This window comes from Lissotriton vulgaris, chromosome 1_1, assembly GCF_964263255.1.
Source record: "Lissotriton vulgaris chromosome 1_1, aLisVul1.2, whole genome shotgun sequence".
Lineage (NCBI taxonomy): Eukaryota > Metazoa > Chordata > Amphibia > Caudata > Salamandridae > Lissotriton > Lissotriton vulgaris.
In genome coordinates this window covers 1,974,604,363-1,974,631,802 of record NC_141685.1, presented here as the reverse complement: position 1 = coordinate 1,974,631,802, position 27,440 = coordinate 1,974,604,363, and the positions used below count along the sequence as shown (strand labels likewise).

The following is a 27,440-nucleotide window of genomic DNA, read 5'->3' as shown; positions in this document are numbered from 1 at the left end:
ACAAAGTAGTTCACCATTGTGCTATGTGATAGAAGATCTTGCTCTTCTTTCTTACACAGCTATTTTGTGTTTTCTAAAAAAACAATATTATTCAGGGATAGATTCTCTAAACAATATATGGTAAGCTTCAGTTCACTCTTCCTCGCTGTCTCAAAATATTAAACATGCTATGTTTTTCACAAAAATAGAAAAAGAAGCCAATATAGTTAGATGTTTCAGGTTAGTGTTACGTGTTTAGCAGACATGGTGCATAATTTTACTTTCAGATAAAGGAAGCATATTAACCTATCTTACCTCAGAAAGAAGATAAGCAGGGCCACTGTAATGCTGCCTTCAAATAATTCCTCAAAGTGACAAAAAGCAGCATACTACACATAGAATTTGAAACCAGTAATTGAACTGCACAATATTGGAGAAAACAAATGTTCAACTTTTAAAGAGGTTAGAGCTTACAGTTACTGCATATATTTCTTGGTACTTATAAATTATAGTTTAATAAAATACATCTTTAAATGAATGCTGGAAGATGTCGTCAGTAGTAGATCAGTGAAATCAGCTTGTTTTTTGAAGGACAGATGGATTTCTTCCCTTGTTTGTAGTTTATCTTTCTATGGACCATTCCATCCCCTTCCAGCATTTATACACAAAGAGTTGCTAGACAAAATATATCCATTTATCCAACCAAGTGGCATGGTGTTCCTCAACTTTACAAACACAGTTTTTATATTAGTTCTGAAAAAAGTGGCATTTACTGCAAAGTTTTCTTTGAATGATGTCATGGCAAAAAGGAATCAAAGATGTATCCAACACAATCCAATAAAATATGAACTACAATTCCAAGTTGCACTGTGTCTTCCATCTTTGAGAATAGACTATGTAGCTGTAAGTCTAGTTTGAGATTCTGTTAGGATATTCTTTATTCAATCCAGGTGGAACCTAATTGAGTACATCACCTTTGTAAACATCCACATAATGCCATGGAAAACGTTCATGAATATTGCATTGTTTCCAGTTAACTGTCTATACAAGTTTCTACTTGAATGAGGTTTCTAGATGTAATCCAGATCAGACACTTCGTGGTGCCCTCTCAGTTTCATGGGTCCGCCTGTTTCTGCCTTTCTTATTTTCTTGTATATGTTTCCACTTGTTGGAGTTCACCTGGGAATTGCCAGATTTTTGTCTGCGTTGTTTGCGGTCGCGTTTCCAAACCTGTTCACAGAATTCATCCATTGTGTTCAGGTTAGGGTGGTTGATAAGCTGCATAAAATCTCTGTACCATATCTTTTGATTAGGGGTCATGCTAATAGATGGCTCCTTAGTCTTAGCATTTTCCCCGTCTTCTTCCTTGTGTAGAAGTTCTTCGAGGTGCTCGGTGTCAATGACTTGCAAGGTCACTTTGAGCAATGCCTGCATAAACCCATGTTCCACTGCATGACAGTAGTAGATACCGGAGTCTTTCCGCTTCAGAGTTCGGAGAAGAAGCCCCTGTTCTGTCTTTATAAGTCGATCACCCAGTTTTATCTGTCAGGAGATAGGAAACATTTTGTGATTTGGTGTTTCACAATGGTTCTAAATAGGATTATCAATTCTGAAATATTAGTGAAATATTAGATTGTTCAACCGAACCAAAACATGTTTCCTTAATAACTATTCATTTGTATCTATGTTGTGCACATTAGTGATATGATTGTAAATGTTTCCTAATCACTTGAATAGTCATCAGTGACATCACTTAATAACTCTGCATACCAAATGCACATAAAAAAGTGGACAGATACTTTGAGTACATTTTGATTAGAAGTTCATTATGTCATCAAACACATAAAGTTATCAACATTATAAGTGAGGAAATTAATCTCTAAAAGAAAATTTCAATTTATAAATGCATGTACGACTGGGTTTCCACTTTACAATGGGATTTCTTAACCTAAAACGTTGGTGATTTTATGTGAGCGTTTCTAAAGCATGGAAATTACAAAACACCTCAAGCAGAATCAAAAGCAATGCTCAAACTTGTTTATTCCTTGTACTAAAAAAAGACAAAAACATTACAGGACGCATGCTGAAGATAATACATGTTGTTATTCTTTTGAAACTACATGTTACATAACCCGTGCCTTAATATAAAGTACTGGTTTCTACTTCTTTTAAGGCTCTAATAACATATAGAAGAGAGAGCACCAACATTCCCTACTTCCACTTCTGCAGCAAATCCAAAGCGTTATATAATTCTCCTTGAGTTCCTGTGGTTGTCGATCCCTATCTCGTTTTCCTCTGTGACTAATAACTAAACACTCACATGCATGTGTGCCAGTGTGCCATGGCCTCTTAGGATGATTTACCTTCTGCATCATGTTCAAAGCTTGTTCCTTTCACCCTCTGTGTTAGCAATACATTTCTAAAAATGACAATACTAGCAGAATGTGGTGGGAAAAGTGGATGAACCAAATAACTGTGCCATGCACTTAGAGTAGTAGCTGAATGTAACTTTGGGTATATTACAGTTGCGAGGCTAAAGTAGGAGTAACGTGCATGATAGGCAAACATGTCAGTTAAATTATTGCTTTGGTATGCTATGTGCATGTTTTTATGTTTTGGGAATCGTGTCCTTTTTAACTGAAATAATCAAAATTCATTAACTGACACTGTGGTTCAAAGCTAACCATAAAGGCAATATAAACTCTGAAAGAGCCATGGAATTCTACCTCTCCTAATGCATTAAATCATTATTTTTTTTAACACCAGGCATCTCATTTTCCATCATCCCAACAGATACATATTAGTACTACACACGTATAATCCGACATTAACTACTTCACTAATAACATCACTTGCGTTAAGACCTCTCCATTATGACAACAATATGGGGATCACATAGATGTTGTTACACATGTGTACCATACTACGAGAAATGGCAAGGAATTCACCCTAATCAAAGTTTAAAAAAAATTGTATTTGCATTTATATTCTTTTGGGTTTAAAGAGGGAGAAAGTTCATGTTTTAGTTGAACTAAAAGGAAAGCAATGCCCTGTAGCACATACATATTTTAATTAGTGGATAGAGCTTTGTTATAATTGTTCTTGATATTCTCTTTGCGTACTACCATATTAAGACAATTGTAGATTTTCAGTAAGATTGATGTTATGTATTATTCAATGTGATCCATTTAAATATCAGGGTGTATTAAGTTGAAAATGTTTTTCCCATGTAAGCTTTGTTTTATGAAAATTGACAGGTTGTTGTTAAAAACGAAATAACTAAAAATTCAAAATGCCACTAATGGCATAATTTGAGGTGAAAATACATACAAAACTCTACATTTAACAGGACATTGCTCATGCAAAGAATGTTTTTACCACAACGGTTTCTTATTAAAAAGGGTGTGATTATCACTACTGTCCTGCAGCTGAAGTTGGGCAAAGTTAGTCTATGTTGGAAAAGTTGATAATTTTTTGCCGATTTATAGGTTAGCCCAACAAATGAGGATAAACAGTGAAACTTTCTTGTATTTGCTGATGTTTTTTAAAAGATCGACTTCATGGTGAGACTCTGACCCGGAAATTCTGCAAATACCAATCCTAAATGGGATGTGAAGGATTAAAATTAAAACATTAAATAGAAGGAAAATAATCTAAGCTTCAAACTGTAACTCCGATATGCTAATATGCCTATATGTGTGTGCTACTTTTCTATGCGTAGGAATGAATAACCTACCCTTCATACCTCACCGACGGTGCCAACCTTTAAGAATTATACATCCTTTCTCGATATTGAAATGAAATCTTTATGAAAGTCTGTACTTTCAAACTGATTCTACACTATCAAACAATACCAAAGATTCATCCCTGTTAGATAAAGAAACATGTATAGCAGTCAAAATGGACCAGTCTGCAACCTTAATTCTAACTATTTCTTTAAAAAAACAATTACTCTGACAGTTCGTGGAAAAAAGGAACTAGTCAAATACTTTAGTGAAATCGTTACATGTCCTACACATGTATTCTGCAGTGCAACTGTGAGAGCAGTCAGGTTTAGTGCGCACTGAACTATGGTAAATAGGGCAATTTGTGCAGATTTTGCCTCCATGTTTAAATCGCCTTTTTTGTAGCATAAATTTCTCTAGATTTAATGGCCCAGTGATTCATTTCAAAGTAAAGGTGACCATGTGCACCTATTTGAACTCTTGCCTTAATTGCCATCCTTCAATACAGATTTGTCAATTTGACACAGCTATTTTGTTTCCATCCTTTTGACTTTTTAAACATTATTTTAGGATAAACGTTTAGCTTCAGGGTGCTGGGGCCAGCGGTGGGGGGGTTAAAGGTCATGTTCTCAAAGAGATGTGGCTGAGTAGACACCACTAGAGAAATCTCCCTAGTAATCCCTTTACAGCTAAAGGCAAAGGAATGCAGAATAGCATTCTACATGAAGAGGTTTGAGAATACAACAGGCCTATATCACTCACTGAGGACTACCAAGCAATAGGGGAGGTCAGGAATGCTACTGTTCAGTGCACATGACTTTGAAAATCAAAAGCAGTGTGGTGTTTGATGTATGTATGTTGATATGTATATTTACATTGAGAACCCCTATTGTGCCTGCCTAACACCCACACAACCTTGTCTTTTGTGCTTCACTGGGTATTTATATAACACCTTTTAACATAATTTAGCACATTACCGGATAAGGCGTGTGTATTTTAGTCGTGTTGAATTTAAAACCTCAATTTATTTACAAACTGTTCACAACATATATTTTGAATCTGCATGAAATTCTGAAATTGCAGCTGAGCAATACACTGTTTTCGGAAAAAAACAATGTATACATCAGCTTTTATGGTGTAATGAGATCGCAAAATAATTACTATAATATCCTAATATGCATGGAGGCTTTCAAACTATCACAAATCTTGGACACATTGTTTTTTAACATGTTGTCGTCCGTATGATAAACGGGGTGAATGTTCTCTTCATTTTAGAATTCACTGCCCATGAAATAGAGGAGAGCCGAAATGTGTACTGAATGATAAACATTTATGTGCAATTAGCAGCTTATCTGCATGGTGATGCAAACCCTTGCTTCAATGTGAAATCCACACTAAAGGTATTTTTGAGTGTTAGGTGTGCCCTGAAAGGAATTTTGGGCTCTTAATTAATTCAGAAATCGACTGATAAAGTCTAGTCTCCAAATATATGTTGTTTTTTGTGTGTCATTTTGCTCAAAATCTACAAACATTTGGTTTGTATGTATACGGAAACCTGAGAATATTAATATATTTTTGAAGGAATCAGAGTGGCCCCTTGCTTATTGTTTATATTAATTTTGGTGCTTCTCCTGAATTACGGCCAGCTAAGACAATGATCCTAACCCCTTGTCTGAATTGGATGCTGATGGGAAAAAGTATGTCAAAGAGTGAAATTCCCCCCACCCCCATTTATGTACATGTATGGAGAATCACATCTTTCCCTTACTGTCATGCCTTGGTGAGGGATGGGAAGAAATAAATGATTAGTAGACCATAATGTTAGGTGCAAAGGTTTGACAGATGTATCCAGATGCAAAATTGGCATATTATTCCTGCTAAACAATTTTGCAACAAATAAATACCTAAACAATAACATTGTTTTCCAGCTGGCAAACATACACATCTGAAATAGGTAGGGTGACCAGACGTCCCAGTTTTCCCTGGACGGTCCCTGTTTTTCATGTCCCGGTGTCCTGACACTTTTCTCCAAACTGAATAAATGTCCCGGTTTTTGGATAGTGGCTGGGATGAGCACAGAAATGTCACGTTTTTGAGTAGTGACTAAATACGCACTGGTGTTAAAAAGATGTGTGCATGCTTCCTTCTCACTACGGAGATGTGACAAGTGTGATGGCACTCCAGATGATGTTGATGTGGGAAGGGAAATCCTTTAAAGAGAGACATTTTCTTTCTGGATTTACTTTCTTTTTCTACAACGCAGCAAGAATGTCCTTATACCAGGCATCGGGGTAACAGCATGTCCGAACCGCCAGCATGACACTGCTCACTGGAGCCAGAGGTCACTTCCTAGCCAACCACCAGTGTAAACTGTAGTCCTACTTCTATGTTTATGATGTTTCCCGTTTTTTTGGTCTCGCCTGAGCCAGCGCATGCACTGCTCTCGTAAGACTTTTCGTAAGGGGGATTCAAAAAGCTGATCACATGCTTTTTGTTGGCCTAAAACTTGCGGTTACGCGCACGGTTACACGCACAGGCGCCATCTGGCTTTCCTCTCTCGTCATCGCTCGCGGGGACTCTTACAGCGCATTCTGGACGGCAGTGCTTTAGGTCTCATTTATGCAGCGTGCCCAACTCAACTTATTTAAAAAATATATAATTTTTTGGCAGCACACACTGCTGTGCTTTAACTGAAATATCGCCACGCACCTTGCTTTTGTGCACCTTGGTTTTTTGTGTGGCTTTGGTTTTTGCCCCTTATAACACAGCTTTAACTTTAATAATGCTGGCAGCGCACCTTTCGTCAGTTCTGCCTAGCTCGCATCAGCAGCAGCCACAAATGTGGCGCCAACACTCCCGCTGAGCAGCATCCAGAAATCCCATCTGCTCCCACAAAACACCAACAGTTGGCATCTTAGCAAAAGCAGCGTACAGTGGGAATAACACTCCTGTCTCAGTTCTCTCCATTACCCTACCCATCCCTTTCTCACACCCACTTCAACTCATTTAATAAAACAAAGCAAAAATGTTAAAGGCAAAACAGCAGCAGATTGCTACTGGACCACTGTTCTGTACTAAAAAACACTACAGATCACTTAACATGGTTCTTTATTTACTGTTCAAAAATGGAATCTAGCATATTAAAACAGTGAATAAAAGTTAAATACTAAATAGCCAATGGGTAATATTGCATGCCTCGGTATCCATGTACGCTCATGCGTGTGACATAGGAGTTGCTCAGAATCGTAATTCCATTTTCTGCCCACAATTTCATGTTCCAATTCCTCCTGTCCCAACCAATTCTTGTATTTTTGTGCTTAAACCTCAATTTCAATTACTTAGCATCCAACAATGACTTCTATTTCAGCCCTATCAAAAACACTCACTACGTATGGCTTTGCACTCTTATGTATTAGTGGGACCTCAAACACCCATCTCCTCTGCTGTAAGTAAATTGCCATCTAATTTAACAAGCATTGGCATATTCAATAGGCCTCGCCTTTGGGGCCTTAAGTATTTAGTTATGCAGCACAATATCCTTGGTGCAACAACATCCACTGTTGCGTGGCTAAACACTTAAAAGGTCCCAAAGGCGAGACCTACTGTCTATGCCAATGCTTGTTTCTTTTGGGAATATGGTCACCCTAGAAATAAGGATACTAAGCTGCTTACTCTTACTTACATTTTGTTTATGCTTTTCTTTTTTTTCCTTGTATGGTTTGAGGAGCTTGGCCCGACATGTCCTGATGTTTAATGTTATTTTTTCCCATTATAGTGCTGGTATACTATGCTGTTATTTTAGCATGTTTTCTTTCATGAGTTTTAAACTTTACGTTTGCTCCTATGTTTTCCCACTAGTTGGTAGTCCAGCATAGAATGCATTGGGTCCTCCTAATTACCCTTCTATATTTGTGATGCAATTGATGGTCCAGATCCTTCCAGCTTGCTTCTGCTTTCGGTTTATCTGGGCGACCAGCTTTGCCCCTTCCTTCTGACTGACATCTTTGACTGGGGGCTAGAAAAGCCTACTGCCAGCTGCCCAAGAAGTCCAATCACTGGGCATGTGGATTGATTCTCATTTCTTAACGTTATCACAAATTAAACACCTATCAGCTAAAGCCATTTCCAGTATTTATACACATAGCAACTGAAACCATATTTCCCAACCCCATTACTAATTTCATGGTGCGCGGGCTAGTGTTAGCCAGGGTTAACTATAGGAACTTTATCTTGGTGGCCACTCAAGATTCCCTTTAGCCCAGTTCAAGCTGCTTTTCTTCTGGATGCAAAGCTTGATCTGGCACAAGAAAATGTCTATTACTCACCAAATGGTTGGCAGACTGACTTTGAACAACCTGTGATTCTGGGCAAATCACTTGCAGCCAAATTCATGAAGCCCGATTCGGCTCGCAAAGGGCCAGATTCTGAGAATCTGGCCCTTTGCGAGTGAGATTTTTGCACATGATCATCCCAAATGCAAAAATCGGTAATAGCATTTTCGCAAATTTGCGATGGATTACATTTAAGGAATCTCTATTTGAGATTCCTTAAATGCAATTCATCATCCATTTACAAATTGCGAAATCGCAATTTCGGGCCGCTATTTACCGCGAGGTCAAACCTCGTGGTAAATAGTGAAAACTCAAAAAAATGCTTTTAAAAGCATTTTTCTGAGTTGCATGTTGCACACACACATGTCCTTTGGACATGTGTGCGCGCAAACCCTGTTCATATTAGCATTTAAGGGGTGCTAAAGGGTGTCCTTTGGACACCCCTGGCACCCTTTCAATCGCTATCTTATTTGCGATTAGCTAATTGCTAATCGCAAATAAGGAATACTCCCCATTCATTCCTATGGGCCTTTTGGCCCATAGGAATGATTGGGGAATTATTCCTTATTTGCGATTAGCAATTTGCTAATCGCAAATAAGAAATTAGTAGGAATCGCTTTTTTTTTTGCATATTCCTACATGAATCCCGTTTTGCGAGCCAGTAATAGCGATTCCTTATGAATCGCTATTAGAGACTCGCAAAACGGGTCTTTCATGAATCAGGCCATTAATCTCTCTGTGCCTAACTAAATGAATGTGTCCATCTGTATCGCAACTGGTGCTCATGTAAAGCGCTCTGATACCTTTGGGTCGAGTTTGCTCTATATAAACCCCCACTACCCCCAAAAAATGGTGCAAAGAAAACATACGTTAAGGTGTTTCGCTAAATTTTTATCCTACCACTAATTGTTTTTCAGGACCAGTCTGTTGCAGATAATTAGTGAAATGACAATTCTGGATGTCATTAGGCCACTTATGAAGAGCCTCTTTTAAACAACATATCCAGTGCAATGATGTTCCTATCTGCTTTATTACCTCTTCTTTTTTCTCATCATTTTGCTTCTGAAATTGCCAAAACACAAGCGCACGCTGTGATTTAGGACTGCACTCCAAGAAAGTACTGCTGTTCTCAACACCATAGATTATCTTCTCCTCCAGCACTTGTCGGTGAGGGTCATCTGCAAGAAGGAGAAAGAAAACAGGATTAGGCAAAGCATCATTGCAACTGTCCGCCGAAGAATTATCATCAGCTGGTGTAGCCAGTGAGGATCAAAAGATGAATAACAATGCTAAAGTTGCTGTTTGGATTTGTTTCTGGGATGATACATTTTCCTGACTGTGCCTCATTTCAGTAGGGCAATACCAGACATAAGGTAGAAATTGCCTCAGGGGACCCAGGTACGTCAGTAAAAAGCTTACAAAAAGCTAGGGGTATGCCACACTCTATTACTCTCCTCGCCCATCAAAAGCTAGGGGTATGCCACACTCTATTACTCTCCTCGCCCATCAGCGGCACGTACCTCAATTCAAGAATTTCTTTTGTCTAACTTGTGCCACCAATGGATAAGGGTGTTGTATGTTCAAGATATAACCACAGAGCAGTGTAAGGGCCTGCCCCCAGACTGATCAGCTAAAACAAAACTCTGGATGCATTTAAGGTATATACAGCTATAAGTGCAATTACACAATTACTCACTAAGTATTTAGCATATACGTTCAACTGAGTTTTGTAGATTAATAGTAGGCATTAAGTTAAATCCTGCAACATTTCAAAGATAAGCTGTACAAGTTTTAAGCAGATGTTTGCAGTACGCATACATAAGATCACAAGAATCTGTGCCAAAATGGTTTAACCCATCCAGCTATCTTGATCGCGTATGAAACTATGAACTTAAATTAAATGCCACGTTCTTTAGCAGACATATAAATGTTATAAGCTAATTTGTAACGATTCAAAACTGTGACTGGGGATTACACACAGATCACTGAATGGACCGTCTTAAGCATCTTGACTATCTAGCAGCCTTGGGAGACAGCGTTTACAACGCAGTCATTACATCGCAATTCCTTTACAATGCGGTTGTTGCAACGACCGCGTTACGAACGCAATGCCTTTACAACACAAGTGATTAGATCGACTTGCTGTATGGGGCGCTCTAACCTAAGGAATTGTATAATTTACTATTCCAACACCTTCCCTACTTTTGCACAGGCTGGAGTTGGAAGAGTAAATTATATTATTCCTAAGTCCAGCGCGCCCCCTACAACAAGGTGAGCTAATGACTTGCTTGTAAAGGTATCACGTTCTAACAACATGGTCATTGTAACGACCGAGTTGCAAAGTAATGCGATGTAATAGCATGCGATGTAACATGCTATATTCGCAACCTTTAGCCACAGACTTGCACGATATGTATACATGTTTACAAGAGGTGCCTAAACCTTTTTAAATATAGTTTTTGTGACTAATATAGAAAGTCAGAGAAGCCTACTATCTAATTGCCAACTTCTTTGTAGTAGACTACAGACCAGCAGATCTAACTCTGCTCCTAATATCTCAACCCTCATGACTATGCCCACTTTCTGCTCCTACCCTCCTCAACCACAGACTACTGGAGTAACTATTTTCCATTGTCAGCACTGCCCACATCCTGTAACATAATCAAACAGGCCGCCAAGTCATTCTAGCAGATTCTGTGATTTCACTGGTAGTGTTATAACATGGAAACATCCCACAATGCTGTGGGACCTTATCTGAGGCCACTGTTGCAGCCATTGTCGCCCACTCACAAATTATCTGTTTAACACTAACAAATCCATGTCATTGGAAAAATGTTTTAAACCAACACTCTTAGTTTTGAGTAAATATACCCAGGCGAAGAGACTTCTTTATCTTCATTCTCCAAAAAGATTTTTTTCATTTGCTGAAGGCACAATGAGGATGTTAAACCCCGTCCCATGGCACTCTCGAACAGCTCAAAGCAGCTCATTGGACGTGCTTCTGTCAGTCACTTTGATACAGCAATGCGCGTTAGTAAAGCTCCCGCGTGCCCCGCACAAAAGACATGCTTGTCTTTTGTTAAACAACATTATCAGCTCAAGCTGCAACAGCATGAAAGTACTTAGATGCAAAATACATGAGAGACTCCATTTAGCTTTGCTTTATTCTCTCAGGGTTGCTCGTCTCCATTTCTTCAGCTCGTAAAATGTTCAGTTTAACTTGTGAGATGTTTTGTATTCACAATTTTAGAATGCATAATTAAAATCCTCTACATATGGAAATGCTGAGAAAGGTATACTTATTGTTTGTTAAAACAAAATGTTTGGCCATTTTGGCTCAAAAAGGATAGACAAACATGGGGGCATATTAGCAAGGAATAGAGATATTTATCGCAATATTAGCTTAGCGCATTTTCTTTTATCGCTGCCTATCGCTGGATATGTTAGTGGAGAAAACATGCTCTTAGTAATGTTTTTCTACATTGTGCTAAAATATCCAGCGATAGTGGCGAAATGCGTGAATATCGCTGGAAACCCAGAGATATTCACGCAGTGTTGCCAATGGGGACTTAACCTGAAAATCTACCGCCCATTGGATAAACAGGTAAGTCATGTTTTTAGCAGGCATTAGATTATAGTGATTTTTTTCATCACTATGCCTGCTTTGCTAATAGGGGATAGATGTGTTAGCGACTGCTTTCAGTCGCTAACAGTTTGGGTATGCCCGCTTTGCATGTCATTAGCTATAAATATCGCTGACATGTAAAGCGGGCCCCAAACCGGTCGCTATCACATAAAAAATGATGCTTACTGCTGTTAGCGACAGCTTGCTAATAGGGCGATAAAAACATTGCCGCTTTAGTGGCAAAAAGTGCCGCTAAAGCGGCGATATGGTCCTTGCTAATATGCCCCATAGTTTGTTTGCCCACACAAACAATATTTAAAAGCAAAAAGTTCTGTCATGCTTGTCAGTTTCGAACGTCAATATTCGGTGCTGGAACTGGAAAAGGTTTACGCTGGGATCACATTCATGGGGGGCGTCAAGGGTTGGCAGCAGAATGGGTGGAGTAAGGAGGGCAGAATCTTAAGGGCCAAACCTGAACTGGTAATTTTCACATTTATAATTTTTTTTAAATCTCTGCCCAAAACAAATTGACAAAAAATCTACTTTAGTAAATTTGTTCCGGTTTACTTACTTGGTCACAACCAGAATTTATTTTAACATAGCATGTGGATTAAGGCATCCACTGCAAAGATCATAATGCACCTAGCAATTTACAAGTCATTTATTTGCCTTATTTTGTTATTCTAAGGTCTAAAATTATTTCCTTTGGGCATTAATAAAGACGTATTAGTGAGTGCTACGTATGTGTTTATTATTAGTGTAAGGGCCATCAATTTTCTCTTACTCTTTCTCTGGGCACTACTCTCGGCATAGTGGTGCCTTGGCATCAGTGGAAGAAAAGTACTGTAGCGGAATTAAAAGAGGATGCTTTCCAGACCCTGACTTCTGCAAAACACTTCTCTGTATTGGGCATCGCTATATGCAAGGCAAATTGATCATTCTTTTTACAAATACACTTCTCCTGGAAGAAGTCTGCTGAGATTGTAGTACAAGCTGCCAGAACCGTGATGTTATTTTCTATTTGAATCCCCATCAAGCAGGGCCAGTCTGGGAACCAAAACCGGCCTTGGTAAACATCTCCCATCTCACCGCTGCCATTTTTGTCATGCCCCCTAGGGTCCAAAACTGGCCCCCACCCTCGCGGCCTACTGGGGAAACGCCTGGTGCCCACTACGGCCAGTCCGACACTGCCAGCAAGAGAATCTAACATTGAGGACCTCGTCCTTTGTCATTGACTCCCGAGCCTCACCCTTTTCTACATTGCATTTCCACAATAACAAAGCCGAGACACTATGCTCATATCCTTCTAGTGCTCTCTCTTATTATTGTGAAAGCTGACTCAGATGGAGCACGCAACCAGTTAGTATGTTAAGATCTCCCTGTCAACTATGTTGTTTCGCTCTAATAAACGAAACATTGTCAGGGACTGAGCCACTTGATGGGTCAGTTACACTGATAGGAACGAGACTGTGTCTACTTCCTCTCACTTGCAGGGAACTGGGTTACTGGTTGAGGGGGGTGAAACCCAACTTAAGCAGCATCCACAATTCATGTCAAGGTGAAGTCACAAGTAAACTCCAAATTATTATTATTATTATTATTATTATTATTATTATTATATTATTGTTTAAATTTATATTGTGCGACAGCTACCCACAAAGGGTTTCCCGGTGCAGACGAAAAGGCCATAACGAGCAGCATCTTGCAGAAGTTGGAGTAGCTTGCCTCAGTTCTAAGCGTGACAGGGAGGGAATTCCAATAGGACGGCCCTAAATATGTAAAGGATTTTCCTCCCATTCGTGCTTGGTTGAATTTGGGGACCACAAAGTTTCCTTGGGAGGCTGATCCTGGATTTCTGGATGGGGTGTAGAGTACAGAGGTAGTTCGGGGCCATTCCAGATTTGATTTTGTGCATGTAAGTGTTTTAAATTTCACACAGTTTTCAATATTCAACCAGTGTAGTTTACGTCGGTGTGATGAGATGTGTTCAAATTTCAGAACTTTGCATAGAAGTCTAACTGCAGAATTTTGGGTCATCTGTATTCTATGGGTTATGGGTTTGTTTGAGCCCACATACAGGACATTTCCATAGTCAAGCCGAGAGGTGATCAAGGCATTGACTACAGTTTTTCTTGTTTTTTCTGGTAGCATCCAGCATATTTTCCTCAGCCATTTGATGATCGAGAAACATGTGGCTGCGACTTTTATTGGCTGTGCGTTCATACTCAGAGTCTCATCGAGAAGTACGCCTAGGTTCCGTACTTGAAATGAAGGGGTGGGGAGATTGCCCATTTTGTCTGGCCAATGTTGTGCGCTCCAAAGGTCTTTCTGTTTTCCCAGTATCAGTACATCTGTTTTTTCTCCATTTAATTTTAGGAAGTTGGATTGCATCCATGCTGCTATATTAGTTCGTCCTGTCTTGAGTGTTGAGGTATCATTTGAGTTGGGGTTTTGTGCCGATAGGGAAAATAGGATTTGTGAGTCATCTGTGTAGGAGTATATAGATAACCCAGATTTTTCAGCCAGCTCCGCTAGGGGTTTTACATAGAGATTGAAAAATAGCAGGTTTAAAATGGATCCCTGCGGAACGCCATGTGCTTGCAAAAAAGCAGTCAGGCTTTACTTAGAGGCAATGTGTAAAGTATGTATGCAGTACTTAAAACAGTAATAAAGTGAAAACATAAGACAAGAAAAATCCCACTCTAATTTAGAAGCACACAGATCCAACTGTGGTAATCTGGTCGAATTGAACCAGGAAAAAGTCATAAGCTCAGGCCGATTGCGATGGAGTGCATGCCAGATACAGGGACAAAGTTAGGCCTACTGGGCAAAGTAGTTTAAATCTGGATTGTGCTGTGTTGTGACTGTGGGTATGTGTTGTGAGGTCCTACGCCCAGATGTTTCATGCAGTGGTGGTTCTGATGTGGAATAGAGTGTGATGTGAGGTCCTGTTTCGCGATGTGTCACACAACGATGGTTCCAAAGAGCTGCGGAGCTGGGATGTGAGGTACTGAATCGAAATGCGTCGTGCAGCGGTGGTTCCAAGGAACTGCGGGGCAATGTGTTGCACTGTGTTGAATCTGCAAGGAAAACAGCTAGGCTGGCAGAGCTCCTTCCGGCCCACTTCCAAGGGTCCAGGATTGGGATGGCACCCTTGGAGGGCAAGCCTCACAGCAGGTAGAGTCCATGTGCTGGGCTCAAGGTGGTTGGAAACTTTTCTGCCCCTGAGACTCTGATCAGGAGGCAAGCCAAATAGCCCTTGCAGTCACCCTGGTGATCCTGGGTTGAAGATGCAGGTCCAGCCCTCACTCAGACAGCAGGGCTGCAGAGTAGTAGTCCTTTGTGTAGGAGATGTTTCTAGTGAATTCCACCCCCAGAGGTGCTTGGAATTTCCTGTCTCCTTTCTCTGTCACAAAAGACAAGTGTCAAACACTTTGTGAGTGTGCTCAGGCAGAAGCTTTGCGATGGTCAATTGTGGAAGGCAACTGCTCCGTCCCCCCATCAAGTCAATGATGCCCATCCTGCCAACACCTATTACCCCTTAGTCTCACTGAGAGCAATACACAAAGACCAGCTGCCAGCTACAACTAGTCATGTGACCTAGGGTACTGGCTTCATGCACCACAAAGTTAAGACAAGCAAAAATACCAACTTTCTAAAAGTGACATTTACAGAATTGTGACTTAACATCTAACTTTACCATTAAAGAGTGTTTTAAAGGAGCAATTATTTCGATAGCAAATTCGGCAATCCTATTGGCTCACAATTGAAAATTACCACTTATTAAATGTAATAAGGGAACCCAATGTTATCCTACGGGAGTGGTAGGCCTCCCTGACAGTAGTGAAAAACGAATTTAGGAGCTTTTCAACATCAGGACATGTAAAACTTAAAAGCACATGTTAACTTTTTGAATACAGTGTACCTTGCCCTCAGGGCTGTGTATGGCCTACACTAGAGGTGACCGATATGCATTGAAATGGGAGGTTTGGGCCTGGAAAGAGATCGAAATGGGTGCAATGAGAGGTCTGAGATGTTTAATAGGCTACAGAAATGGGTGGTGGCACAATGAGTGCTGCAGGCCAACTCGTAGCATTTGATCTACAGGCTCTCGGTACATGTGGTACCACTTTACTAGGGTATTACAAGTAATTTAAATGTGCCAATTTGGTGTAAGTCAATTTCACCATGTTGAAAGGACAAAGCACAAGCACTTTAGCACTGGCTAGTCGTGGTAAAATGCACAGCATTCTAAGGCCAACAAAAACAAATTCAGTAAAAACAGGAGGAGTAAGGCAAAATATGTGGGTGAAGACTACACTAGGTCTAACATCTCTCATCCATGTCTCAAAGACCACCAACCCTAGAGGCCATGCTCTGAGCCAGAATAGGTAGTTATCTGTGCCGTCTAGTCTGATAAATGAAGTGATATGACCAAAGGACACTCAATCATCGTAGTGGGTGCTCAAGTGGAAGAAACAACATCCAATTTTAAATAATGTTGTCCCCATTGCCCATCAAGGCATCAGGAATGACTTTTCTCTAACATGAATAGCCACTGAAGCAGTCTCTCTTTATTTGTGAGCTTCACAAAGTTGCAATTTACTCACGTTTGTGAATAGCACACCTCTAATTAAGAGTACATGTGTGAGAAATTCACATAATTTGCCTTTATGCCAGTAGGTGAAATTTTGGAAAGAAATACCGAGAAGTACAGCACTATGCTTCCTATGCCTTCGCTTTATGGCCTGGTATCGCCGAGCTCTTGCCCTTCCCATGGAGTAACCCGGGATACCCCACCTGCCCTCCAGCATCCCCTGCTGCGACAGACATCACAGAACATCACTTTGGATCTTTTGGGTCAAGGGTCATAAACCCCTGGCTGTAATTATTATGTTAACAAAACACAAACATTAAAATTGTACTCAAATAACTTCACAGAATTATACACAGAAACACCATAAAGCAGTGACGATTCTTTACATTTTAATTCATGGCTAACCTTTACATAGACTCTAGTACATAGCCATTCCTAATCATATCTAACATTGTCCCTGCGTATCCAACGTTAAACCTACAAGTGAGATCATGACTAGTCCACTTCCGAGGCCCGTCCCTAAGGGAAGAGGTCCACCCCCTAGGACTACATTCCAAGAGTAACTTGTGTAGAGGGCCCGTCTGCCCACCAGGTTACCTACTTCGGGCACCCACATACACTCAAGCTTATTTTTAGTACTCCCGAAGGGGGGACAGCGGCATGTGAAGCAGTGGAGCAGTGAGCAGAAAAATAGATCACTCACCAACTCTGTCCCCCTTTTATGCAGGGAATCCAGTTCAGACTGGATCCGCACGGACCCGGAAGTATTAAACCACTTCCTGGTTGTGTCGCCCCCACCCACCTTCACCTCCTGGGGCCTGATCGCTGAGGCAGATATTGCTTGGTCGTGGCATAGCTGCCAAGGTTTCACATTGCCATGTGTGACATTTTCATAATTTCAGTGTAATTATGAGTGACGTTTCAAAGACTATGAGTGACACTTTCTCACATGCAAAATTAAGCAGTGAAGACGAAGTAAACAGTTGCAGAGCACTCTGCTCCCTGTATCTACTTCTACGGGTAACCTCACCATTTCTAAGCCTTCTCAATCTCACTGTAGTCTGTAGTAAGTAAGAATGGACACATGCATACCAACCTTCTAGAATTCTCTGCCAGGGTACATTACACTCATGCAGATCTCTTTCACAGGTCATATGTCCCACATGGACCGATTCCTAACAGGTTAACTCTAACTCCATGCTGCTCTCTCTGTCCCAGGATATGTTATGTATGTCTGCATATACTAGAGCTTCAACGAGCACAGAAGCAACTACATAACTGGAAGCGGATAACAAGGGATGGACAAATCCATTTTATTTTTTAAAGAAAGCAGTTTTTAGTTTTTTATGAACAGCTGAAAGGGAGGATTTATTGCATCCATCTGACACTTACTTATGAGTGACGACCCAACTGTGGTCAGTACTGCAGTGCTGCTGCCCCCAGCCGCGATGTGCACTTTGCCTGTCCTCATAAGGACAAGCCAGGCAGCTGCTGGCCACTTGAGTCGATGACACTCAGGACTCTCCTCGCCCCCGGGAGCACACCCGCTCACAATCCAGGTAGGCCTGGCAGAGCTGACTGTCGCCGGCACAGCTGCCACTGGTCACGGTGCAGCCTGGTGTTTTGCGGGTCGCAGCCGGCCGCCTACCAGTCGCAATTGATCATTTTCATGCCCCCTCTTTCCCCGCCGCGTGGCCATGGGGGTATGAGAGAGAGTTGAGTCTCCTGCCTGAGTGCTGTGCACTCAGATTCCCCCGCAGCTTCTGCCTACTTCCCCCGAGTCCAGACGTGACGGCACTCTACCACCAGCACATCCAAATTATTATCCCGGCCCCCATGGTGCCACGCCGGTGATTGACAGCATTATTCATCTGCTGAGAGGGTAGCCCCTTCCCCCCCTGCAGTGTGTGATGAGTCTGAGTAAACCGGAGCCCAGAGCCGCGCCGGCGCCGCATTAATTGTTTCCAGGGCAACACAGTAGATAGCTGAGTGCAGAGATACATTGTAGCACTCTCAGCCACTCCATAGAAGCTGAGAGAAGATCGGTTAACTATTTAGGAACTCTGGCTCAGCGAGCAGCTCGTCTCGAGAAGCAGAGAGCCCGGGCACAGGCGCCGCTGGTGGCGTGACTGGCAGGTGTGGCAAAATGCGTGACAATGCAATTCAGTGCGGTGATGCGGATTACCGACTGAAATGCGTATGTGTCACACCTGTTGCGTGACGCTTGGCAGGACTGTGCGGCACCGACATATGACGCCACCTACAAAACAATGGGCTTGCTTCAGCGTGACCGCCATAGGTGCGGCACACCAAATTTGGGCACGCCTTGGCATTCAGGCTTTGAATATCTGATCATTAACTCTGTAACCATCATGCAAAATATATGGTTGTGCATTATGTTTCTACAATTTGAGAACACATTATGATGTTTCGGTGGTTATATTTTATGGAATACTATGCACAAGAAAGCAGATCAGAAGTAGACAAAAAACGAATGTAATTCTGGTGTGGGTTTTACATTTCATAAACCATGCTTTGCAGTGTTGTATATTATAATGCAATGCACACTAATAAACCGAATCAAATCTTCTTTAAATCTAAAATGAGATCTAACTTATTATTGTGCAAAAATCACAGAAATCCATCCTTTATTTTAGATATGTATTTGAAAACCTACATTTGAAATATTTAAATCAGTTTTAAGACTCCTAAAAACTTAACTGCAACTCAAAATTATGTAATAGCTCATGTAGACAGTTAAAACATTATCTCTATGCATATATGACAACTGCTTTTAATATTTACTCAGAATTTTATTATCCTCAAAATTGGGTTAACAAAAATGCCCCATTTTTTGCATCTTTGTGACCTCTTTTAACAAAGCACCGCTTAAATGATACATCGTTGCAGACAAGACAAAATCGACTTTACCCCTATTGTCCAGCAGAGGGAACTATAGGCCAACTGTTCAAATTACACTAAGCCCAACTTTTACCTGTGTAGCAGAAGAACATTTTAGCTCGTATTTTAAGGATATCACTGACAAATACACTTGTAAAAACATTATATTAGTGGGGATCACACTCCATAGCTTTACCATGCGTTAAAATGATATGACACGCTTCGTAAGGCACTTTCTCAACCCTACAAGCTCAGTTCCAGGGATTGTTTAAATGGATCGCCCACGCTGCAGTTGAAATGTTGAAATTGGCAAGACCAGGTTACGAGTTGAGTCCCAATAAGCTTGACTCATCCTTCCAAGGATGGTACCATGAAACTGAGCAATATAAGACCTGTTATTTGCTGCGCCTAGTAACGTGAGAAGTGATTTTCTTGTTAGATGAGATATTTTTGCTTCATTTTGTTCAACCTGACTTACAGGCCTATACATTATTCACCTTCAGAGCCATCTTGCCCAGCACGTTCCTTGATTATGCAGCTGATTATTCATCCATTAAAGATTGTGTTCCACCATCTCACAGGGTCCCCAGTTGTCCAGCTGCACTTGAATTTATACTTAATTATCCTCACTTTTCTTAGGGACTGTGGAAAAAGTCCGCTATTTAAAGTGGGTTTAGAATTCCACATACTAACCACTACTCTGAGTTCGGAAATTGATGGACCTATATACGAGCAAGTAACGCAGCGCCACAAGTCAGTTTGCTGTGCCGCGTTAGTTTGGAGCACATGGATGCACCAAATTTACAATATATCGCTTTGCTGTTCTTTTCCCTGTGCTGGCACACAAACTGCTTCCATGCGCCGGCGCAGCCACCCTTGCACCATGAAAACATTTCACACCTGGGGTGGGATAGCATTCTGACGCATTTCCAGGTTTACCTTTGCTCATAAATCTGGTAATGCATCAGTGGACATGGGTGTTGCGTAGGAACACTCACAGCAACACAAATGTCACTCCCCTAACACGCAAATTGTTGCATGAAAAGGGGTGATATTTACAAGTAAATGTAAAGCGCATGGTGCCTTTACGTGTGCTTGTACATATCATGCACCAGGTTGCGCTGCAGGTGCGTCGCGCAACGTGGCACACCGGCGGCGCTAGGGGCTTTTAAATAAGCCCTGAGTTTTTAAGAAAAACATAATTGAGGGAACATAAAGACTTATTCTAAACCTTGATTGGGTTCTAAGGGTGTTATAGTTTCTATCACATGCCTAAATATGGAAATTAGCAGACAGGATTGAAAACTGACTTTTGTGCTAGTTTTCCAAAAACTTGAATTGGTTAAACTTAAGAGGACAGGAGTTTATTGGTATGGTTTAATCACTCTACCACTACTACAACTATCACCATATAAAATAATAATAGTAATAATAATAATAGCAATAATATTTATACTTTAATTGTTCCAATTTTTACTCTTTTTATTATTAGATGAAAAACTTTAAAACTAACATAAACAAAGAAGTTGAAGGAAACAATAAAAATAAAATATCTACTATCAACGTAAACAAAAGCTGCATGTTTGTAGGCATTTGGCTCATGGAACCGGCAGTATTTTCAATAAACCGGTAACATGGGGGTTCTACTGTGTCCACTCGCAGCCTTTTTATCACAGGACTGAATTGGTCCAGCAGAAAAAAAAACAATTCTACAGGTTAACTACAATTTAACTACAATTTACCAACTAACACCCAAAACACGGGCCACAACCCTCAGGGGCAGATTTATGTTAACTGGCGCATCCCGAGGGATGCGCCAGTTAACATGCGCCACATTGCGCCACAGCTACGCCACCCATGGTGCGCCGCATTTATGATGCGGCGCACCATTGGGCAAAAACGGCACAGATGCGTGACGCATCTGTGCCGGAAATGTGGCGCATTGCTGGAGTTGCGTCGCAAGCGCGACGCAGCTCCAGCAATGCCTTGGGGGGGCCTATTCTTTCAATGCTGCCTCAAGCCTTACGCCTGCTTCAAGCAGGCGCAGGGTTTTGACGCAGCATTGCCCTGAAAGTGACTGAGTGAAATCTAATTGATTTCACTCAGCCACTTTCAGGAGGCGTTCCTGCGCAGGAACGCCCCCCCCCTGCGCAGGAACGCCTCCTGATGGCGCAGTGCTGTACAACGTGACGCATCTCCTAGATGCGTCACGTTGTAAATAGGGCGCAGGGATGCGCCACGTTTCTGCGCCATTGCGTCACGCAACGGCGGCGTAAACGTGGCGCAAGCCCTTCATAAACCTGCCCCTCAGTGTTTGCTCTCTTTGAAATAAAAAAGGGAAACAATTTTGCCCTACATTGATGCTTGGGGAACACGAAGTGGAGAAAAACAATTATTTGTTTCAGTCCCTATTACAGAAACATTAGAGCACCAGGGTAAAAATATAAAAGAATATTCTGGAAACATTGTTACATTTTAGCCTGTTTCGTCAGGCACATTCTGGGAATTTCATATATATGTTTTTTTTTTAGTTTTATATAGCGCGTACTAGACCCGAAGATATTGGGTGTCAGAGCGCTTTACATAATACCAGTTTCATTACATGAGGACACATTCTTTTTTGTTAGGCACTGGGAGATTAAGTGATTTGCCCAGAATCACAGGATGTTGAGTGTTGTTGTGGAGACTCGAACCTGGTTTCCATGCTTTGACTTCGACTGCTCTAGCCGAATATGACAAAGAAGTCTAAAGTTGGCCTAGTTTTATTCACCCAATCCCTGCAAACTGTTGATCTGCACAATATGGAAGGGGCATCTGGTTGCATGTATTTGTGTTGTGTTTTTCCACTGATACTTAGCTGACTGAGAAGAACACCCTCCAGCTGCTCAGACTTGTCATCGCCTTTCCTTTATTGCAAAAGTCCAAGGGCGGAACATTCAAGAAAAAGGATAGGAAATATTGTGGATCAACAGATGAGGTATGTTCCCCAGTGATCACCCGAGAAACACCTGGGTAACAAAATGGCAACCACTTGGTTTGGTCATCGCCTGGCCCAGCTACACAGCGTCCTCCCTCGGGTCTTCTGGAAACCGTGCACTGGTGAAGGAGTGTGGCACCTCGAGAAAATAAGGGGAAAACGGAAGCTGTCTGTCCTGAATTCTCAGGTGAAGGTTCTTGCTGCCGTTCAGGGCCGCCTTTTTCCTAATAAATAAAATATCACGTTTCTAAATAACCGAGGATAATCTATGTTTAAACATATGCCAAGTGTGCCCACTTTTACCATGCTCTAAAGAGAAAATGAACTGAACAATTTGTGCACAAACGAAAAAGGCCGTAAGAAAGTGGCAAGACAAGATACATTACAGAACTGTTAGGGGTTTGCATTAACACCCCCTCTGGGAGCTGTCCTTGTTTGCCTACATTGGTTATCTTTGAAGAGGGAATTAATATCTGCAGTTTTACTGTCTGTGCCGCATTCTTGTACAAATATTTTAGACAGTTTATAAATATTTGATGCTGGTAGCTTGCTAAACTCGAAAGCACTCGAGCGACTGAAGGAAGAGAGGGGCATATTATCAAGGGGGTTTATCTCCGCTTTTTTGGCTTTAAAAGCCAAGAAAGCGGAGATAAAATTATCTCCCTATTACCTAGCTGCCGCTAACACCAGTTAGCGACAGCTAGTTGGAGATAGCGACCATCTTGGGCCCCACTTTGCATGTCAGTGATATTTATCACTAATGAGATGCAAAGTGGGCGTGCCAAGATGTTAGAGACTGAAAACAGTCGCTAACATCGCTATCTCCTATTACCAACTTTTGGAGATATTCGCGCTAAGCGGGAATATCTCCAAAAGCTAACACCTGCCCTGAGCAGTTCTTAGCCATGTTATCAAATGGGAGGTGGATAACATGACTAAGAGCATTAGCTCGCTAAAGCATGAATATCGCTGACTTTTCAGCGATATTCATGCTTTGCGGCGATTTTTACCGCATTTGCGTTAAACCTTGGTAATACCAAGGTTTATTTGCGGTAAAAATCGCCGCAGCGCTGCGGTAAATTTTTGTCTCTAACCAAGCAATAGCGATAATTATCGCTATTGCTTGGTAATATGCCCCAGAGAGTGTTAGAAGGACAGTGAAATGAAGAGGTAATTGTGGAGACAGGATAGGCTGTGGGTTGTGAGGGTAAAGGGTTTGATGGATGGGCAGAGAGGTGGCTGCAGTGAGGAGGGAAAAGACAGACAGAGCAATTACAAATGCAGGGCAAGCAAAAGAGCCCACGAGCAACAGTGACTAGGGACCCTCCTCGCAGACAGGCTCGCTGGCATATAGTCCTCCTTCCCCTACAACATCAGCCCTGTGGCGAACCCATGCATTTCGCATCATAAATCAGCAACGGGCACACAATACCGAAGATGTAGCTTGAAATGTCTGCTTCACCTCCAGTAGGGGATGAGTACAGCAGCTTTACTTCCATAAACTCCATAATCATCATGGCATACAGGGCAGTCTCCAAAGGCCACAAGGGAACATGTGTAGGGTTATAAAAATCACTGGGGATGGAACTAAACAAATAGATATATACATGCAGAAACAATTGTACATATTGAGAGTGATAAAGTTAAAACAGGAATACATAGAGACACACAGGCATCGGCAGAGGAAGGCAAGCAACAAGCAGGTATTGTGGGTGATCAAGAAACTGACAGACATAGGTGGACAGATAAGTAGACACAAACAGAAACATTAATTGAATTAGACGCTGGCCCAGAATTAAAAAGTGATGTAAACCTGGAAAAGCATCAAGTCGGTATGCCTCCCGAGGTGAGGCGTAATGAGGGGAAATATGTTTATATCTCCTCGTTTCTAAACTCTTTCCATTTGTGCTGCATTCAGCAACACACATAGAAAGAGGAACACGTCTCTGTTTTTGTGCAGGAAGGGGCTCCTTCCTGCAGAAAAACAACTCTGTATGCAACAAAGGCCCCCTTGCATCATAGTGCAAGGGTGCCAACATTGGCGCTAGGCTGCAGAAAGAAGAAATGCACCATATTACTTAAGTGCTGTGCATTCCTGCCCTTTCACTTTGGTGTATAGCAGTGCAGAAGGTGCTTTGCTGTGCTGCCCTACACTAAAATGCCCTAAATGAGACCACAAGTGAGTTTAAAATGAAGTGGGACTCTGGAGGCTGTTGCCTTAGCCGAATAATGCACAGTTTAGCGTTATATTAGCACGTATAATTCATAACCATTTAGGCACAGACATGCTGGGGCAGCAGAAGTGCCTTGAGAGAGCCCCATCACACATAAGAACATGCAGTGGTGCTGAGCATGACCTCTGATACATGAGAGCCAGCAATGCCACCATGCTTGTTCTACTACACCCCAATATGGCCGCATGTGTGGCCTTTCAATAACACCGTCCATGCTCTGGACGCCCAGCCCCGCCCCCCCTCGCACCGCGGTGTAATTTGCTGCGCGCCGAAGGGGCTAAACATTTCCCTGCTTGCATAATATCGCTCATCCCATCCTAGTGCAAGGTGACCATGGGCCATGACGTCTCTCCGGAATTGTAAAACGAATTCCAAGCAAGTTGTGACTACGTTTAAGGTTCTCCCTAACAGCATGGGGCTGTAATAAAAAACACAGGGGTGGAGAAGTGTGGCTCACTGGCTGGAGGAGGCAAACCTGGAAGCAGAGGTCAGCCCGGGACCAGGGTTCAATTCCCGGCTCGGCGGGGTCTTGAGTCCTAAAAATGTCCATGGACTCGACAATTCTCACTCCGGTGCCTACTCGATTCACGGGTTCACACTCTGCGACTCTGGGCAATAGCTTGCTTAATCTCCACAACGGCCCCTCGCGGCGGGATGCCTGGCTTTCACCTTGCGGATACCCTGCCGGGGTTATCTCACAGGGGAATACCAGGACAGGTTCCCTAAGCAAGTGCTTAGAAACCGGTTGGTGATTTGCCTGATATAAATTCCTGTACATTTACATATTATCAAGGGGGTTTATCTCCGCTTTTTTGGCTATAAAAGCCAAGAAAGCGGAGATAAAATTATCTACCTATTATCTAGCTGTCGCTAACACCGGTTAGCCACAGCCAGTAGGGCTGGGCCCCGCTTTGCATGTCAGTGATATTTATCACTAATGACATGCAAAGTGGGCGTGCCAAGATGTTAGCGACTGGAAACAGTCGCTAACATCGCTATCTCCTATTACTAACTTTTGGAGATATTTGCGCTAAGCGCGATTATCTCCAAAAGCTAACACCTGCCCCTGAGCAGTTCTTAGCCATGTTATCCAATGGTAGGTGGATAACATGGCTAAGAGCATTAGCTCGGTAATGCATGAATATCGCTGACTTTTCAGCGATATTCATGCATTTCGGACGATTTTTATAGCTTAGGAGATAAACCTTGGTAATAGCAAGGTTCCTAAGCGATAAAAATCGCCGCAGCTCGGCGATAAAAATATTGCCGCTAAGCCAACATAGCGATAATTATCGCTAGTTGTTGGTAATATGCCCCACAATCCACTACTTGTAACACAAATATCGATATCACTTGGTAATTATAGATGCACATAGGCAGAATCGACTAATCACTTCAGATTCAATAGGTCTAGATAATATGTTGGTCACAGTGAAGCTTACCATGGTGTTGTAGATCTGAACAGTGGGTAAGAGGATCGCCATTACGGATGTCTTGTCTTCTTGTACGTCTGAAAACATCACAACAGAAGGAAAAAAGTTAGACTTTGACATATTTGCATCTAATATATGTTATAAAACTGTTGTATCATAATACAGTGTATTTCATTGGGATCAATATACACAGCTGTTTCATCGATTAAAAATAAGTTATTTTCACATTCTCATATTCCATTAGAATGGTGAAACTATTGATGATCCGTAAATTAATAACTTGCTCTCATGGCCTAATGATCAATAATAGGTCCTTCATTCGTGTGAATGTATCTGTTTGTTTCAAGCTTTACAGCAATGAGCAGCCATTAAAAAAGGGTTCCAGTCAAAAAATGAGTGTCAATCATGCTTTTCTATAAAGCGACCTGGTTAATATCAACATTAGGGATTTAGGGTAAGTCATATTGAAATATACTAATTCTGTTGTCACTTTTCATAACACATATTTAAATGTCAATGTAATATGATTTAGTTTTCAATTTTCAGAAAAGCTTTTCACCAAATAAAACATCTATTTTGTTTCTTGTAGCATTTACTTTGCGTCATTTCCCTTTTGGTTTGTTTTCGTTGATGCTTCTGCTTTGTCAGTTTCTTCTGTGTCAGAAAGGCTTACATGAATCCCACTGCAGGGACGGAAAGCAAATCCATACTAACGTTGAACAAACACAGATCAAGCTACAGGGCAAAGGCACCACTGCGGAAAACTGCTCAGGGTTTAGAGTCAGGATACAGCAGGGAGGATTAAAGCCCCAGAAAAGAGCTGTAAATCCATTTCTAATCGTCTCACTCAGCTTGCTGAGCACAAAAGTCAAGTCTCTGTTGAGCTGGTACTACGTGGCATCAAAGGTGTCTGTTGGCGTTTCAATACAAGATAAAAAAACATAGGAATCTGCTTTTTCAAATGAATGATTAAATAGTTAAGAACATTTCAAAAGACAGCAATATATTACCACAGGGAAATAGACCCAGGTGACATTGTTCAAGTGTACCCAGCACAGTAACTACTTCAATGGAGTGGCAGCTGACATAATGAAGAGGTGGTGGGGTGTGGGAGGGCAGGGGAGTAAAAATTAATTTAAAAAAACACCTGAAGTTCCTCGTACCTCGGTGTTCTGCTGTGCTGCTTCCTGGTCAGAGACAGCACTATGGCAGCATCAGGCTCCTTGTGCATTCCCCACACTTCTCTCATTCCATGAGAGCAGCACAGGGATAGGCCCGAGCGGGCTGAAAAGACACCCCGCTCAGGATAGGGAGTCTGGGCTGCTTCTGTAGCCCGGTTGTTCAATACATCCAGGTTGGAGAAACCTAAGCGCTCATATGTGTTTGGCTCGCCTAAGTCGGCCGGACAAATATATCCGAGCACTTAGAAGTGCACATAGCACCCCGCCTCCCGACCCCTCCCTGCCCAAGCTGGTTGAGAGCTGGCAAATAAAAATAAAATAATTATGGTATATTGTTGTATTTTTCCCTTGCTGGCTCTGAGCCAGTGGGGTGATGTTCCTCCGCCATTGCGGAGGAGCCACTCCTGCTTCAACGTCCTTATCTATACTGGTGACCACTTGACAGATGCAGAGATAT

The 27,440-nt window shown here is 41.8% G+C and overlaps 1 protein-coding gene across 1 annotated transcript in view; it reads right to left on the bottom strand.

Moving 5' to 3' along the window:
- Positions 1 to 417: 417 nt before the first annotated feature.
- The window catches only part of SEMA3A (semaphorin 3A), a 535,542-nt gene continuing 508,519 nt past the window's right edge, over positions 418 to 27,440 (bottom strand). Inside the window, exons 15-17 of the mRNA XM_086919769.1 lie at positions 25,812 to 25,879; positions 9,071 to 9,213; positions 418 to 1,521 (exon numbers count right to left, since the gene is read on the bottom strand). Coding sequence (XP_086775895.1) covers positions 1,066 to 1,521; positions 9,071 to 9,213; positions 25,812 to 25,879 — 667 coding nt within the window. The 3' untranslated portion in view covers positions 418 to 1,065. The remainder of the gene's footprint in view (positions 1,522 to 9,070; positions 9,214 to 25,811; positions 25,880 to 27,440) is intronic.